Source organism: Oncorhynchus nerka, linkage group LG18, assembly GCF_034236695.1.
Source record: "Oncorhynchus nerka isolate Pitt River linkage group LG18, Oner_Uvic_2.0, whole genome shotgun sequence".
In the NCBI taxonomy this organism is placed as follows: Eukaryota; Metazoa; Chordata; class Actinopteri; order Salmoniformes; family Salmonidae; genus Oncorhynchus; species Oncorhynchus nerka.
This window is the reverse complement of record NC_088413.1, coordinates 32,497,567-32,516,472: the sequence shown is the minus strand read 5'-3', so window position 1 is coordinate 32,516,472 and position 18,906 is coordinate 32,497,567. Positions and strand designations below refer to the sequence as shown.

At 45.6% G+C, this 18,906-nt stretch overlaps 1 protein-coding gene and 1 long non-coding RNA gene across 2 annotated transcripts in view; one reads left to right on the top strand and one right to left on the bottom strand.

Annotated features, from left to right (window-relative positions):
• Nucleotides 1–9,717, bottom strand: part of LOC135561873 (uncharacterized) — a 23,578-nt gene extending 13,861 nt beyond the window's left edge. The window contains exon 1 of the long non-coding RNA XR_010459714.1: nt 9,635–9,717. This is a non-coding gene — a long non-coding RNA (uncharacterized LOC135561873). The remainder of the gene's footprint in view (nt 1–9,634) is intronic.
• On the top strand, nt 9,715–18,906 carry LOC115146738 (neurotrophin receptor-interacting factor homolog). The gene is made up of 6 exons (XM_065004016.1): nt 9,715–9,988; nt 12,688–12,818; nt 13,019–13,192; nt 16,645–16,806; nt 17,169–17,280; nt 17,566–18,906. Exons 1-6 carry the CDS (start codon nt 9,715–9,717, stop codon nt 18,513–18,515), a joined length of 1,803 nt encoding a protein of 600 aa, XP_064860088.1. The 3' UTR covers nt 18,516–18,906.

Below are 18,906 nucleotides of genomic sequence, written 5' to 3'. Positions count from 1 at the left end.
CCCATCTTGTGACTGTGGGCTGGAAATCAGAAAACATGGAATTCCCAGAAAGGAAGCCTTTGACCTCTGCTCTGAATTGTTTGTGACTACATTTAAAACAAGGGTTAACTAAACCAACCATTGGAGGAAAGCCAGTTCTGCTGAGATGACCCCGAGGTCATGCTTTCATTGGGGAAGAGGTCCAAAAACAACCCCTACTGTGTCCCTTTCCCCTATAGCCCTGCCATGGCACTGGGTAGAAGGTAGGAGTTGTCCTTAATCAGATATTGTTTCATCCTCCACTCTATCAACTTCCAGACTGACTGGTCTATACAAACTGGGTCTGAGTGTACAACCTGTTTACTTCTGTTTAGAGGGGGGGGGGTAATTAACCACATACCCCTTATTAACTTGTCATTTGAAACAGGCTTGTACATATCTGTTTTTAGAGAGACAGTAAACCTGGGCAAGATAAAGGACAGATTCATATGTCCCTTACTAAAGGTGATGTAGATGGAATAAAGTTATTATATTACGGTTCTTTCCAAACAAGCCTGCTCTGAGCTTGACAGCTCTCTCTCTCTCTCTCTCTAACAGGTCACAAATCTTGCTGCTGTGATTACAAACTGTGATATTTCACCCAATAGATATGGGAGTTTATCAAAATTGGATTTGTTTTTCAATTCTTTGTAGGTCTGTGTAATCTGAAGGAAATATGTGTCTCTAATATGGTCACACATTTGGCAGGAGGTTATTAGGAAGTGCAGCTCATTTTGTTGTACAGTGTACACATAGCCGGTCTTCTCTTAAGAGCCAGGTCTGCCTTTGGCGGCCTTTCTCAATATCAGTCACAGTGGTCAGGTATTCTGCCACGGTGTACTCTCTGTTTATGGCCAAATAGCATTCTAGTTTGCTCTGTTGTTTTGTAAATTCTTTCCAAACTGTCAAGTAATACTTTCTTGTTTTCTCATGATTTGGTTGGGTCTAATTGTTGCTGTCCTGGGTCTCTGTGGGTTCTGTTTGTGTTTGTGAACAGAGCCCCAGGACCAGCTTGCTTAGGGGGCTCTTCTCCAGGTTAATTTCTCTGTAGGTGATGGCTTTGTGATGGAAGGTTTGGGAATCGCTTCTTTTTAGGAGGTTGTCAAATTTAGCAGCTTTTTTCTGGATTTTGATAATTAGCCTAATTCTGCTCTTCATGCATTATTTTGTTTTACATTGTACACGGAGGATAGTTTCGCAGAATTCTGCATGCAGAGTCTCAATTTGGTGTTTGTCCCATTTTGTGAATTCTTGCTTGGTGAGCGGACCCGAGACCTCACAACCATAAAGGGCAATGAGTTCTATAACTGATTCAATTATTTTTAGTCAGATCCTAATTGGTATGTCAAATTTAAGGTTCATTTTGATGGCAAAGAAGGCCCTTCTTGCCTTGTCTCTCAGATCGTTCACAGCTTTGTGGAAGTTACCTGCGGCGCTGATGTTTAGGTCGAGGTATGTATCGTTTTTTTGTGTGCTCTACGGCAACGGTGTCAAGATGGAATTTGTATTCATGGTCCTGGCAACTGGACCTTTTTTGGAACACCATTATTTTTGTCTTACTGAGATTTACTGTCAGGGCCCCAGGTCTGACAGAATCTGTACAGAATATCTAGGTGCTGCTGTAGGCCCTCCTTGGTTGGGCACAGAAGCACCAGATCATCAGCAAATAGTAGACATTTGACTTCAGATTTTAGTAGGGTGAGGCCGGGTGTTGCAGACTGTTCTAGTGCCCTAGCCAATTCGTTGATATACAGTTGAAGTCGGAAGGACTTCAACACCTTCAACACCCTACATATACCTTAGCCAAATACAAACTCAGTTTCACAATTCCTGACATTTAATCCTAGTAAAAATTCCCTGTCTTAGGATCACCACTTTATTTTAAGAATGTGAAATGTCAGAATAATAGTAGAGAGAATGATTTCAGCTTTTATTTCTTTCATCACATTCCCAGTGGGTCAGAAGTTTACATACACACATTTTTGTTTCATCAGACCAGAGGACATTTCTCCAAAAAGTACGATCTTTGTCCCCATGTGCAGTTGCAAAGTACGTTCAACTCTAGGACACAGAACGCTTCTCTTTCCTGAGCGGTATGATGGCTGCATGCTCCCATGTTGTTAATACTTGTGTACTATTGTTTGTACAGATGACCGTGGTACCTTCAGGAATTTGGAAATTGCTCCCAAGGATGAACCAGACTAGGAGGTCTATAATTTTTTCTCTGAGGTCTTGGCTGATTTATTTTGATTTTCCCATGATGTCAAGCAAAGAGGCACTGAGTTTGAAGGTAGGCCTTGAAATACATCCACAGGTACACCTCTAATTGACTCAAATGATGTCAATTAGCCTATCAGAAACTTTAAAAGCCATGCCATTTTCTGGAATTTTCGAAGCTGTTTAAAAGGCACAGTCAACTTAATGTATGTAAACTTCTGACCTACTGGAATTGTGATACAGTGAATTATAAGTCAAATAATCTGCCTGTAAACAATTGTTGGAAAAATTACTTGTGCCATGCACAAAGTAGATGTCCTAACTGACTTGCCAAAACTTTTGTTTGTTAACAAGAAATTTGTGGAGTGGTTGAATAATGAGTTTTAATGACTCCAGCCGAAGTGTATGTAAACTTCTGACTTTTATATATATACAGTGGTGCAAAAAAGTATTTAGTCAGCCACCGATTGTGCAAGTTCTCCCACTGAAAAAGATGAGAGAGGCCTGTAATTTTCATCATAGGTACACTTCAACTATGACAGACAAAATGAGAAAAAATTTTTTTATGAATGTATTTGCAAATTATGGTGGAAAATAAGTATTTGGTCAATAACAAAAGTTCATCTCAATACTTTGTTATATACCCTTTGTTGGCAATGACAGATGTCAAACGTTTTCTGCAAGTCTTCACAAGGTTTTCACACACTGTTGCTGGTATTTTGGCCCATTCCTCCATGCAGATCTCCTCTAGAGCAGTGATGTTTTGGGTTTCAACTCCCTCCAAAGACTTTCAACTCCCTCCAAAGATTTTCTATGGGGTTGAGATCTGGAGACTGGCTAGGCCACTCCAGGACCTTGAAATGCTTCTTACGAAGCCACTCCTTCATTGCCCGGGCGGTGTGTTTGGGATCATTGTCATGCTGAAAGACCCAGCCACGATTCATCTTCAATGCCCTTGCTGATGGAAGGAGGTTTTCACTCAAAATCTCAATATACATGGCCCCATTCATTCTTTCCTTTACACGGATCAGTCATTCTGCTCCCTTTGCAGAAAAACAGCCCCAGAGCATGATGTTTCCACCCCCATGCTTCACAGTAGGTATGGTGTTCTTTGGATGCAACTCAGCATTCTTTGTCCTCCAAACACGACGAGTTGAGGTTTCACCAAAAAGTTCTATTTTGGTTTCATCTGACCATATGACATTCTCCCAATCATCTTCTGGATCATCCAAATGCTCTCTAGCAAACTTCAGACGGGCCTGGACATGTACTGGCTTAAGCAGGGGGACAGGTCTGGCACTGCATGATTTGAGTCCCTGGCGGCGTAGTGTGTTACTGATGGTAGGCTTTGTTACTTTGGTCCCAGCTCTCTGCAGGTCATTCACTAGGTCCCCCTGTGTGGTTCTGGGATTTTTGCTCACCGTTCTTGTGATCATTTTGACCCCACGGGCTGAGATCTTGCGTGGAGCTCCAGATCGAGGGAGATTATCAGTGGTCTTGTATGTCTTCCATTTCCTAATAATTGCTCCCACAGTTGATTTCTTCAAACCAAGCTGCTTACCTATTGCAGATTCAGTGTTCCCAGCCTGGTGCAGGTCTACAATTTTGTTTCTGGTGTCCTTTGACAGTTCTTTGTTCTTGACCATAGTGGAGTTTGGAGTGTGACTGTTTGAGGTTGTGGACAGGTGTATTTTATACTGATATCAAGTTCAAACAGGTGCCATTAATACGGGTAACGAGTGGAGGACAGAGGAGCCTCTTAAATAAGAAGTTACAGGTCTGTGAGAGCCAGACATTTTGCTTGTTTGTAGGTGACCAAATACTTATTTTCCACCATAATTTGCAAATAAATTCATTAAAAATCCTACAATGTGATTTTCTGGATTTTTTTCTTCTCATTTTGTCTGTCATAGTTGAAGTGTACCTATGATGAAAATTACAGGCCTCATCTTTTTAAGTGGGAGAACTTGCACAGTTGTGCAGTTGTGAAGCATATGATAATTGAATGTTAATTTCTCTATCTGTCAACAGCTCTTGTGGAAATTCCACTGTATGTACTTATGTGCGCCTGTTCACTACACTCTGCTCTCCTGCACCTGACTTCGCCTCCAGTACACACCCGTAACAGAATTTCACAACAACCATGGAGTCAGCAGAAGCAGGTACCCCGGTTAGAGGAGTCGAGGAGTGCGTCCAGGAACATTCTGCAATGTTACATCATCTTGGTGCCATGATGGATCGCGTGGTCCAGACCATGGACCGCTGGGTGAGACAGGAAGTCTCTTCAGTGCCTCGACCAACGCAACCGGGGTTACCTCGACCAGCATAAGGCGCTCGTCGTTTCAGGCGCAGCTGGGAATTTTATCGACAGAGCGTTTGCCCTAAGTTTAGGGATCCCCATCATTCCTGTAGTTAGACCTTTCCCGGTTCACGCTCTGGATAGTCGACCATTAGGGTCCGGGCTAATCAGGGAGGCCACCATCTTCCTGGTCATGGAGACGCAGGGGGGTCACGAGGAGAAAAGTCAGTCTCTTCCTCATTGACTGTCCTGGATTTCCAGTGGTACTAGGCCTTCCCTGGTTGGCTCATCATAACCCCACCATTTCCTGGCAACAGAGGGCTCTCACGGCGTGGTCACGAGGGTGCTCGGGGAGGTGTGTAGAACTTTCAATTGGTGCTACCACGGTGGAAAGTCCAGACCAGGTCTCCACCGAGCGCATCCCCCCAGAATATGCCGATTTGGCTCTTGCCTTCTGTAAAAAGAAGGCGACTCAATTACTACCTCATCGACAGCGGGATTGTGCAATAAATCTCCGCTGCGCTTCCCAGGAGACACGTGTATCTCCTGTCGCAAGCGGAGACGGTGCCTATGGAGACATATGTCTCTGAATCCCTGCATCACGGGTACATTCGGTCCTCCACTTCACCCGCCTCCTCGAGTTTCTTTTTTGTGAAGAAGGTTGGAGGTCTGCGCCCGTGCATTGACTATAGAGGTCTCAATCAAGTCACGGTGAGGTACAGTTACCCGCTACCTCTTATCGCCATAGCGATTGAGTCAATGCATGGGGCGCGCTTCTTCATGAAACTGGATCTCAGGAGTGTGCATAACCTGGTGTGTATCCGGGAGGGAGACGAGTGGAAGACAACGGTTAGTACCACCTCAGGGCATTATGAGTACCTCGTCGTGCCGTACGGGTTGATGAATGCGCCATCAGTTTTCCAATCCTTTGTAGACAAGATTTTCAGGGACCTGCACGGGCAGGGTGTAGTGGTGTATATCGATGACATTCTGATATACTCCGCTACACGCGCTGAGCATGTGTCCCTGGTGTACAGGGTACTTGGGCGACTGTTGGAGCATGACCTGTACGTCAAGGCAGAGAAATGCCTGTTATTTCAGCATGCAGTCTCGTTCTTAGGGTACTGCATTTCCACATCAGGGGTGGAGATGGAGAGTGACCGCATTGCAGCCGTGCGTAATTGGCCCGACTCCCACCACGGTAAAGGAGGTGCAGCGGTTTTTAGGGTTTGCCAATTACTACCGGAAATTTATCAGGGGTTTTGACCAGGTGGCTACTCCCATTACCTCACTGCTGAAGGGTGGTCCTATACGGTTGCAGTGGTTGGCTGAGGCGGACAGGGCTTTTGGGCAGCTAAGAGCTCTGTTTACTTTGGCTCCCATGCTGGCTCATCCGGATCCCTCGTTAGCGTTCATAGTGGAAGTGTACGCGTCTGAGGCTGGGATAGGAGCCGTGCTCTCACAGCGCTAGGGTACGCCACCAAAACTCCGCCCCTGTGCTTTCTTCTCGAAGAAGCTCAGCCCAGCGGAGCGTAACTATGATGTGGGGGACCGGGAGCTGTTGTCCTTGGTTAAAGCGTTGAAGGCGTGGCGACATTGGCTTGAGGGGGCTAAACACCCTTTCCTCATCTGGACTGACCACCCCAACCTGGAGTCCGTCTGGGCAGCGAGGAGACTGAATCCTCGTCAGGCAAGGTGGGCCATGTTCTTTATCCGTTTTGTGTTTACCTTGTCCTACAGACCAGGTTCCAAGAATATGAAGGCAGACGCACTGTCCCGGCTGTATGACACAGAGGAGCGGCCAATGGATCAGACTCCCATACTCCCGTCCTCTTGCCTGGTAGCGCCGGTCATGTAGGAGCTGGACACAGACATTGAGTAGGCGTTGCGTACAGAGCCCGCTCCCCACCAGTGTCCCGTCGGGCATATGTACGTTCCGTCTGCTGTCCATGACCAGTTGGTCTATTGGGCCCACACGTCACCCTCCTCAGTCATCCGGGGATTGGTCGGACGGTGCACTGTCTGACTGGGAAGTACTGGTGGCCCACCTTGGCTAAGGGCGTGAGGGTTTATGTTTCCACCTGCTCAGTGTGTGCCCAGTGTAAGGCTCTGAGACACCTTCCCAAAGGTAAGCTACACCCCTTACCTGTTCCACAACGACCTTGGTCACACCTGTCAGTGGATTCTTTAACCGATCTTCCTCTTTCACAGGAAAACACTACGATGCTGGTCGTTGTGGATCGTTTCTCTAAGTCCTGTCGTCTCCTCCCTCTGCCCGGTCTTCCTATGGCCCTACAGACTGCGGAAGCCCTTTTTACTAATGTCTTCCGGCACTACGGGGTGCCTGAGGATATAGTGTCTGATCGGGGTCCCCAGTTCACAGAGAGTCTGGAAGGTGTTCATGAAACGTCTGGGGGTCTCGATCAACCTCACCTCGGGTTTTCACCCCGAGAGTAACGGGCAGGTAGAGAGAGTCAACCAGGATGTGGGCAGGTTTCTGCGGTCCTATTGCCAAGACCGGACGGCGTTCGTGTCCTGGGCCGAGATCGTGCAGAACTCACTTCGCCACTCCTCCACTAACTTCTACCCTTTTCAGTAAGTATTGGGGTACTAGCCGGTTCTGGCACCGTAGCATCAGGGTCAAACCGAGGCTCCTGCGGTGGACGACTGGTTCAGACGCATGGAGGAGACATGGGAGGCCGCCCGTGTTCACCTCCAGCGGGCAGCACTGCGCCAAAAGATCAGCGCGGACCGTCACCGCAGTGAGCCCCCGGTGCGACTGGGTCTGGCTCTCGACCCGAAGCCTGCCCCGCGGTTTGTGGGGCCATTCAAAGTCCTGAGGAGGGTGAACGAGGTGTGTTACAGATTACAGCTTCCCTCTGATTACTGTATTAACCCCTCGTTCCATGTGTCTCTCCTCAGGCCGGTGGTAGCTGGTCCACTCCAGGAATCTGAGGTGCAGGAGGTTCCTCCGCCCCCCAGCATACTCCGTTCATTCCATCCAGGATTTGAGGCGTCGGGCAGAGGGCCTTCAGTACCTCGTGGAGTGGGAGGGGTATGTTAAGGCGGGATACTGTCACGACTTCCGCCGAAGTCTGTTCCTCTCCTTGTTCGTTTGGCGATCGACGTCACCGGCTTTCTAGCCATCGCCTCTCCATTTGTCAAATTTCCATTTGTTTTGTCTTGTTCCACACACACCTGGTTTTCATTCCCTAATCACACTGAATGTATTTAGTCCTCTGTTCCCCTCCATGTCTTTGTGTGAAATTGTTTTATGTTATGTGGGTATTGTCACGCGCCAGACTTTTGTTTATGTTGCGTGCTTTTGGCACGTTTATGTACTTATGTGCTTTCGTTTGGACCGGAATAAAAAGTGTGCCTGTTAACTACACTCTGCTCTCCTGCACCTGACTTCGCCTCCAGTACACACCAGTAACAAAAAACAATACACTGATTTCATTGAAACTCCGCCTTTCCTTCCAGTTCTCTGCTGCCAATGACTGGAACGAACTGCAAAAATTACTGGAGCCTCATATCTCCCTCACTAGCTTTAAGCACCAGCTGTCAGAGCAGCACACAGATCACTGCACCTGTACATAGCCCATCTGTAAATAGCCCATCCAACTACCTCCTCCCCATACTGTATTTATTTATTTATCTTGTTCCTTTACACCCCAGTATCTCTACTTGCACATTCATCTTCTGCACATCTACCATTCCAGTGTATAATTGCTATATTGTATTTACTTTGCCACCATGGCCTATTTATTGCCTTACCTCCCTTTATCCTACCTCATTCGCACATACTGTATATACTTTTTCTACTGTATTATTGACTGTATGTTTGTTTATTCCATGTGTAACTCTGTGTTGTTGTATGCGTCGAACTGCTTTGCTTTATCTTGGCCAGGTCGCAGTTGCAAATGGGAACTTGTTCTCAACTAGCCTACCTGGTTAAATAAAGGTGAAATAAAATAAAAAATATAAATGTTTGAAGCTTAAGAAAATGAATGTAAAGAACATAATATTCTACAGACCCTATTGATCTAGCACTAGTGTCTATATATGGTGTTATTTCTTGGATGACTGTGATCTAAAAACCCAGCAAGCCCTTTCTACTCTACTGATTTCCTTGGTCCCAATGCAATACACTGTAGGCCTAAGAATTACATTATTGGCTTAGAGAGAAAAAACGATTCTATGCGCCAATGTAAAAGTGGGGTTGGAAATACTCAGTAGGGTCTGTAGAATATATGGTGTTATTCCATGGGCGACTGAGGTTGGTCCCAATGGAATGGGTGGAGTAAAAGGCCAGCAACACTCCATATTATTCAGAGCCCTATGAAATGACACCAAATACATTCTACAAACACTACTATTCCCAACAAAACGTTTACTGCAGCACCCAAAATAGTGTAATGAAACAGCAGGGAGCAGGTCTCTAACCCTCGACCTTCGAGCCCGAGGTCCGGCGCGCTATCGACTGTGCCGCAAAAACATACTCGTGCGGCAGAGTCGATTTCTGCGGTTATAAACCCAGGGTCGTTACACTACTCACACCTTTCAAAGAGCGCGTCCTCGCGCTAGCTTGCGGCTCTACGTCTTACAGGAACGCGCTCACCGGCCAAGCACACGCACTGTCGTGGATGCAAGGTCCGATCACTTCCGACACCAATGTAATGACACAGCAGGGAGCAGGTCTCGAACCCTCGACCTTCTAGCCCGAGGTCCGGCGCGCTATCGACTGTTTATGCTCTATAAACCAATATGTATTCCATTAACAGTGATTCGCACTGGGGGCATTTATATGACTTTGGAACATGGTGCAAATGTCACTTAAATATGAATAGATGTAGGTTATTGACAGTTTTCTACTATTATTTGGGCGATCTTAATTTTGAAGAATTTCTAAAAGTCTGTGACCCGGAGGTACTTTTTTAAGTGTTGCGACGACACGCGGATATTTCTCTTCACTTCAGTGTAAACGGAAGTAAACAGTGACGAAGAACAATTTCCACGTTCGCGTTTTTATTTAGACGTTTATTAACACCATGGAAATCAAAATTTGACTCATTTAACTGCACAGCATCACATACTTACCCCAGGTAGTCTTTCATTCGCGTTGGATACAGGACTTGGTTTATAGATGGTGTCTATATAACGCTAGCTAGCTGCTAACAATGGCTAACTGTATTGTTTTTCACGCTCAAATAGCCTCCATCATGGAGGTGCTAGCGAATGCAGCCGTGGCAGACATCTGTAAACTCGTAGACGACGACTATGCAGTGTTTCGTTTGGAAATAACTCAAAGCCAGAAAGAAAACAGGGCATTGCGGAGGAAACTACAGCTACAGGAACTTAAGGTGTCACGAGAGGTGGCAATGCGAGAGCGCGTCCTTGTCAGTCGTCCAAGAGGTGTGAAGATCCTCGACCAATACAGAGGAATGGCAAGAGGTACATTTTGCATAAAGGCGATGCATGGTCAACACGACGTATGCATTGGCAAAATAAAAAGACAATTGAATGAACATGACACTGATTTTGTTGAAAAAATATAGCCTACCTACAGTATAGACAGGCTATATCTTTTAATACATTTACGGTGATATGGCCTCTACTTCTTGCGTTTCGCGGAGCAGCACAGAGCTGTTGAAGGAAGTTGTCTTCTATGGTATGTTGGCGATCGCACAATTTAATGTGCATTCCGCACCTTCTGAGGGATGGAAACAGGATTCAAATACAGGATTCAAAAATATGGATCAAAATACCCATAAAATCAACTAAATCAAAGAACTTTGCTGTTAAAAAAATAACAGATCTGATCCCTACACAGGCTCAATGGGAACCAGGGAGGGCAGGTCTTCCAGTTTCAGTACCCCTTGCAAGTTTTCAAAAATCTTTAAGTCCCAAAAACGTTTAAAAGGCTGCACTGCTTTTCCACCCCGAATCACCCCCCAGCAAAATTAGTCTACATTTAGGCTAGCGTATCCCAAACTCGGTCGTGGGCCCCAGGTATATGTTTTGCCCTAGCACTGCACAGCTGATTCAAATGATCAAAGCTGGATTATTTGGTATCAGCTGTGTAGTGCTATGGGGAGGGGGTTTCAGAAAAACTTTGCCGTCATAATCATTGACCTGTACAGAGAGTTAAGTCAAAACCACAAATCCAAATCTCCATCCGTGGCTTAGGAAAGGGCCGGTTTAGTAAACTAGCTACTGCAGGACATCTACACAAGCAGACCAGAAACAATATTGAGGTTTTGCTTAGGATGTGATTTGATTGGTGTTCCCGGCAGCATAAGATACATGGGCTACACATACTGAGACAGAGGGGCGCTGTTTCCCTCGCTCTGATGATTTCTCAGCCACTTGCAAATAAACGGAACATTTGGACAGAAAAAAACAGACATTATTTTATTTTTATTGGTCAAATATTTGGGGAAGAGTCGCTTCCCTTGGCATCCATGAATACACACCACTGTATTTAGGCTATTATTTGTATGTTTTTCACTCTGTTGAAGTAGAAATCGGAGTATAATGCTTATATGGATGTCAAGCTCAATATATGTTCATGTCATTGTCATCAATCAACTGCATTACAGTTAAAACTACTTTGACTACCACCACCGATGTCTATATGCTAGCTGTGCTACCAGTTTATACGAATGGGAGTTAGCATTTAGCAGTCACTTTTTCTAAACCTGAAAAGGGACAACTTTTAAATGTTATGCAGCGAAAACAGCCAAATGTATCCAAATTGGATTTGAGTAACCACATTGTGGGCCTGTTACAATATATCAATCGTGATGGATTTGACAAATATCCACTTTGTTAGATCAGATTTGTTGAATGTTCGTCAATCCAGCTTCTTTCTATCCCCTACTGTCTGCATTTCATTGACCTCTTTGCCCACGTTATCCTCATTACCTTCCCGATCTCTTTCCAGGAGTTCAAACACATTTTTGTGTCTTTTGAAATCCGTACACTAGGTATCAAAAATATGCTATTTTTTGTGAACTTCTTCTGATAGCCTTATGTTAAAGTTCTCCATGTTTGTTTGTCAAGAAACCTCCACCTAGTGTCAACCAATCATGTCAGTGTGGAGCTATACGGAGCCCTCTGCATTGTTACACAATATGAGAGGCGCATGGCATCGCTGTACAGAGCTGGATTTGGCCTCCACAAGCCTCCGGATGCTCCTCAATTGCGTCACACCCTACGTACGGAGCCTGTGGATCAAGCATAAATTGGCTTTAAGCGAAAGTTCTCTCTGCTTGGTGTTTTGGGAAACACGTGAAATTTTAGGCCGTTGTAGGAAAGATGTATCTTAAAACACTCCGAAGCCTAAGTTCCATTGCAATCGGGAAACCGGGCCCAGATGTGTTACCCAGAATTGGGTCTTGGTCAGTTTTTGGATAGTATGCAATAATTCCCCATGATTACTTAGCCATCTTCCGCAAAGACACAATGTTATATTCCAACCAGGTTCTGGATTGGGGCTGCAGGTAGATTAGCAGTTAAGAGTGTTGGACCAGTAACCAAAAAGTCGCTGGTTTGAATCCCTGGGGGGGGGTGCAAATAGTCTGGGTAGCCATTTGATTAGATATTCAGGAGTCTTATGGCTTGGGAGTAGAAGCTATTTAGGAGCCTCTTGGACCTAGACTTGGCGCTCCGGTACCAGTTGCCGTGCGGTAGCAGAGAGAACAGTCTATGACTAGGGTGGCTGGAGTCTTTGACAATCTTTAGGGCCTGGTATAGAGGTCCTGGATGGCAGGAAGCTTGGCCCCGGTGATATACTGGGCCGTACGCACTACCCTCCGTAATGGCTTGCGGTCGGAGGCCGAGCAGTTGCCATACCAGGCAGTGATGCAAACCGTCAGGATGCTCTCAATGGTGCAGCTGTAAAACCTTTTTAGGTTTTGAGGACCCATGCCAAATATTTTCAGTTGCCTGATAGGGAATATGTTTTGTTGTGCCCTCTTCACGACTGTCTTCATGACTGACATTTATCAATAAATAGTATATCAAGAAGTTATGAGAAGTGTTACCTTACATCCTTGTCAATTCTAGACAGTGTCTATAGGGTACAATATACAGTTGAGCATTGACAGTACCTAACTTAACCACCTCCCTTTCCCCAATCACTCTCTCAGGTGAAGGACATCTCAATGGAGGCCACAGAAGCTTTGTGACTCCAGCGGAACACAATACATGGAGAGATGACCAACCAATCACTGTTGACGAGGGGAGTGGAACCTCAACCCAGAACGTTATTGTGATAGAGGTTAGATTAATAGTGTTGCATAAACATTACAGTATATCAAATGTGACGAGTTTATTTCAAAAAGGCTCCCCACAGCTATTCATTAGCTTACGTGTACATCATAATGTATTTGCCATATGGGAGCTTGTGAGACTTCTCCACAACATTGTTATCCAATTCAACTAATGTACTGATAATAACCTCCCCTCTTCTTGTGTCAGTCTGCAAATACAGAGGCTGCAGGTCCTGGGGTCAAGCAGGAGAGGACTGAAGGAGAGGAGAACCCAAGACACAGCAGAGACATCCAGACTGAAGCGGCAGGAGTGGCCCCTGTAGCTCCGGAGGATCCCACTGCCTCCCTAGTGCAGCCCAGGACCAGACGCAGCATCACGGAGGTCAGTGGAACGCTGAACGCCGTCCTGAAGTCAGAGACAGACACCGAGACTTTAACTGTAACACAAAGGCTTTTACACACAGGATCTGAACACAGATCAGACCCAGAGAGACTGGGGCTGGGGCCACAGGGCTGTCCTCCTGCTCTTGGCTCAGAGTATTTACTTTACGGTAACCAAAGCCTGAGGACGATTCAATCCCATCGGGACTCAGGTGACGTGTTAGAGACTGGCAATGATCTGTCTTGTTCTTACACTACAGAGATGGAACGTGACAACATATCCTTGGGTTTAGAGACACAGACTGATCTGTCCAGAGCGGACTGGAACCAGTACAGTAGTAGTGTATACTCTGAAGGGTGCCTAGATAAGAAAGGGGAGGGTCTGGTCGTAGATGAGGTGACTGTGAAAGTGGAGGGCGACGTTCCTCCCACATGGAATGCAGATAGTCACCTCGGAGATGGACTCTCACAGGGCAGAGATTTCTTAGATTACAGGGAAAGCTTTGAATCAAATACAAATGTTGCGACCCATTCCCCTTTACACTCTCTCAGGCATTGCGATCCAGTGTCCACGTCGATGGGTCCTTCCGATTCACACGGCCATGTCCTTTTTGATCAGGAATTGAACTCAAACAACAGGGATAGAACCCAGGTTCAGGGAGGGGGAGCCACATCAGGATATAGTAAAGAGAAACCGTTCCTCTGCATGTTCTGTAACAAAGGCTTCAGTTGCTCCCAGAAGGTGGAGAGGCACCAGAGGGTCCACACAGGGGAGAAACCATTCAGCTGTACCCAGTGTCACATGCGCTTTGCCCAGTCTGGCCACCTGAAGAGACACCAGAGGGTCCACACAGGGGAGAAACCGTACAGCTGTACCCAGTGTCATATGCGCTTCGCCCAGGCTGGAGACCTGAAGAGGCACCAGAGGGTCCACACAGGGGAGAAACCCTATAGCTGCCCCCAGTGTGAGAAGAAGTTCTCAGAGAAGAGCTACCTCAGGCTACACCAGCAGAAAAAACATTCCACTCTATAACATAGAAAGTAACCATTCCACGCGATAGCTTCTGGCATTTAGATCAAACCCTGCATTAAAGACACATTTTCATTGTTTTCAGCAGAAAAGACCCACAGATGCATTTTAAATAACGGGAGTAACAGATTCCAGTGTTGAATATTGCATCCAGACATTGTGTGATATGATATACACCGAGTGCACAAAACATTAGGAACACCTTCTTAATATTGAGTTTGACCCCCCTTTTGTCCTCAGAACAGTCTCAATTTGTCAGGGCATGAACTCTACAAGGTGTCGAAAGCGTTCCACAGGGATGCTGGCCCATGTTGACTTCAATGCTTCCCACAGTTGTGTCAAGTTGGCTGGATATCCTTTTGGTGGTGGACCATTCTTGATACACACAGGAAACTGTTGAGTGTGAAAAACCCAGCATCGTTACAGTTATTGACACACTCAAACTGGTGCACCTGGCACCGACTACCATATCTCTTTCAAAGGCACTTTTGTCTTGCCCATTCACTCTCTGAATGGCACACATACACAATCCCTGTCTCAATTGCCTCAAGGCTTGCAAATCCTCTTTAACCTGTCGCCTCCCCTTTATCTACACTGATTTAAGTAAATTTAACAAGTGACATCAATAAGGGATATAAGCTTTCACCTGGATTCACCTGGTCAGTTTACGTCATGGAAAAAGCAGGAAAGTGAATCCTAATGTTTTGTACACTGTATAAGCTACATAAGCCTAAAAAGACTGTTACATATTGTGTTTGCACTGTGTAGAATATGTGATGTTCACAAACGCCTGTTTCATTACTTCTATTAAACTACTTAATTTTTTTTATCCCCCAAGACATGTTTAATGAGAAAATGAATGCAGTTTATCAAGTTCATTAAGTTCATTTTTTGTTGAGATGTGTATGTGTAGTTTTCATATGGTGTATTTAAAACTTATATTTAATAAACACAAAATGGGACTTTTCATTCTAAGACTTTCATTGAGATTCTCTTTAGTATTGGACCTGTATCCACAATGCATCTCAGAAAAGGTCCTAGGCATCCTGTTAAAACCTGTTAACATTTTTTAAAATAATAACCAGGTGGTAATGATGATGCAATCTCTAGTGTACTCCACACTGCCCTTTCAGACCTGGACAAAAGGAACACCTATGTGAATGCTATTCATTGACTATAGCTTAGCTATCAACACCTAGTGCCCTCAAAGCTCATCAGTAAGCTAAGGACCCTGGGACTAAACACCTTTAATTATTTATTTAAGTAGACAAGTCAGTTAAGAGCAAATTCTTATTTTCAATGATGGCCTAGGAACAGTGGATTAACTGCCTTGTTCAGGGGCAGAATGACAGAGTTTTACCTTGTCAGCTTGGGGATTCGATCTTGCAACCTTTTGGTTACTAGTCCAACAACTAGTCTGCAACTGGTTCCTGTACTTCCTGACTGGCCGCCCCCAGTTGGTAAGGGTAGGTAACAACACATCCGCCACGCTGATCTTCAACACGGGGGCCCCTCAGGGGTGCGTGCTCAGTCCCCTCCTGTACTCCCTCTTCACTCATGACTGCATGGCCAGGCACGACTCCAACATCATCATTAAGTTTGCTGATGACACAACAGTGGTAGGCCTGATCACCGACAACGATGAGATAATATAGGGAGGAGGTCAGAGACCTGGCCGTGTGGTGCCAGGACAACAACCTCTCCCTCAATGTGAGCAAGACACAGGAGCGGATAGTGGACTACAGGAAAAGGCGGGCCGAAGAGGCCCCCATTAACATCGAACGGGGCTGTAGTGGAGCAGGTTGAGAGCTTCAAGTTCTTTGGTGTCCACATCACCAACAAACTAACATGGTCTAAGCACACCAAGACAGTTGTGAGGACAAAACCTACTAAGATTTGGCATGGGTTCTCAGATCCTCAAAAAATTCTACAGCTGCACCATCGAGAGCATCCTGACGGGTTGCATCACTGCCTGGTGTGGCAACTGCTTGGCCTCTGACGGCAAGGCTCTACAGAGGGATTGCGTACGGCCCAGTGAAGGCAGTGATGCAACCCGTCAGGATGCTCTCGATGGTGCAGCTGTAGTCATTCTGTAACTACAGTATAGGACCTAAACGTAGACACATGCACACACACAAACATGATAACATTTATTTTGTGTTGTAGATATGTGGTAGTAGAGTAGTGGCCTGAGGACACACACTTAATGTGTTGTGAAATGTATTGTAATGTTTTCAAAATTGTACAACTGCCTTAATTGTGCTGAACCCCTGGAAGTGTAGCAGCTAATGGGGATCCTTCATACATACAAACAGTGGGGATGGGTAAACACTCCATGTTGAAAGTGTTATATTATCTCTCTGTGTGTGTGTGTACGTACCTGAGGGAGTGTATGTCTGTAATCTGTATCACCTCTCTTCCAGGATGAGGGTCCAGAGGTGCTGCTGGTGAAGGAGGAGGGGTGTGAGGAGGGTCTGGGGAACCCTGAGGGGACCATGGTCATGGAGGACAACCAGCCTACACCTCCTCCTGAACCCACAGAGAAACCAGCTGAGCAGCCCAGGACCACACACAGTCTCACTGAGGTGAGCCCACTGTGAACTACTGTCTGTATGGTATTAGGTCAGGGTCCATATCCACAAAGCCTCTCAGAGTAGGAGTGCTGATCTAGGATCAGTTTAGCCTTTTAGGTCATAATTATGATTAAATGGAAAGATCAGCACTCTTACTCTGAGGCTGTGTGGATACAGGCCCAGATGTTGATTAATTTTGTTTTAAGTGTGGGACCCTGCATTTGAATTATCCAACCATTTACGTGTCAGGTAATCAAGTCAACTAACACGTTTACATAGTATTCATAGCAATCCCTCATTGCCCAATCAGAAGGTGCTCCATAGCAGGGTGCTCATATCAGATTTCTTGATCCAACATCCTCTCACTCTTACAGTCAGTAGACATGGAGGATGGGAAGCCTGATCTGCTGCTGGTCAAAGAGGAGACAATAGAAGACGGACCAGAGAGCATTGACCTGCTGAGTGGATTAAAGATGGGGCAGCAAGGTAAGAGAGAAATACATAAAGCCTAGATACAGTAATAGATCTTCAATGGGAATAGTGATGCACCTGACAAATGTTTTTATTAAACACATATGAAACCTTATGAGTACTTTATTTCTAAAAAAATATCAATACAATTTGTAAGAAATTCAAAAATAAACCATACTATGTATATCAACATGACAGTCATATCATATCACCAGGCAAATAACACACACAAAATCTATGTATATGATTTTTGTTCTGTTGTCATGTTTGTTAAGTCTGGATTGTAACATTTGCCTGTAGGTGGTTTGCTGGAGGCTAAAAGAGGAGACATGGTGGCCATATTGAATTCCCAGACTGGTGCAGCCAAGAGCCCAGGGGATGACATCACAGAGCAGGCTGGGGCCAAAAGCGACATAGTGGAGGTCAGTGGATGGGACAGCGTCTTCAACTTCAGGCTGGGGAACAACACTGTTAACCACAACCAGAAACAGACAGTCGAACACAAAACAACAACCAAACTTAATCTCCATAACAGACTGGCTGAGACTGGGGCGAGGCATAGATTTGGTCTGCGGGGACGGGAAGGTGCCAATATGGGGCGGGAGAGAACAGACTCTGCTAGCGATGCTCCGTCCTGCTCCTATAGTTGTGATTCAGAGAGACAGATGTCGCCTCAGGTTACCCCACAAACAGGTGCTGCCTTCAGCCAGCCTTCTATAGGATCTATAAACTGGAACATGGACCCTGCGACAACACAGACACTCCCTGGCCTTCATCCTCCTCACACTCTCCTTATGTTAAACCAGAACTCAGACAATGCCAGTGCCTCATCACTAAATGGCTACACAAGCCCATTGACAAATAACAGTAGTAGTGACGCTATCAGTAGATCCGGTGGCAAAGAGAAGTGCTTCCCGTGTTCATTCTGTTGGAAAGTCTTCAGTTTCCGCAAACAGATGGAGAGCCATCGGAGGATGCACACGGGGGAGAAACCGTTTGGCTGCCACCTGTGTGAGAAGAGGTTCTCCCACCAGCACCACCTGAAGAGGCACCAGCGGGTCCACACAGGGGAGAAACCCTACAGCTGCCCCCAGTGTGAGAAGAGGTTCTCCCACCAGCACCATCTGAAGGCGCACCTGAAGGTCCACACGGGAGAGAGGCCGTTCTCCTGTACACACTGCGGGAAGAGGTTCTCAGAGAGGAGCTACCTCAGGATACACCAGCAGAAAATGCACACAGCCCATGTATAGAGTATAGTGCATGTAATGTAGTACTAGTTAGTTAGTTTAGTTAATTTTGTTGGTTTAGGATGTAGTAGGGAACTGGATGAGGTGAACTGAGGTAAGAATGAGGATGATGAGGCAGAGTAAATGATATGGTTGATGGGATGGTGTCTGTAAAAATGCTTTACTTATGAAGAGTGACAACCTTGTCCTGTTGTTTGATGCTGGTGTTTTATAATGAGGAAATGAGTGCCTTAATTCAGGTTTACTTGACCTGAAGTAGTGAAGCTGTGTGTAATGTTATGTTGAACCTTTTCCAAGGCATTCGAAAATTCATTTGATCAAAGCGAGGGTATCAGATCAAAGTTATTTTACTTGTCACATGTATAATTGTGTGCAATAAAAGTGCTGCACTTCA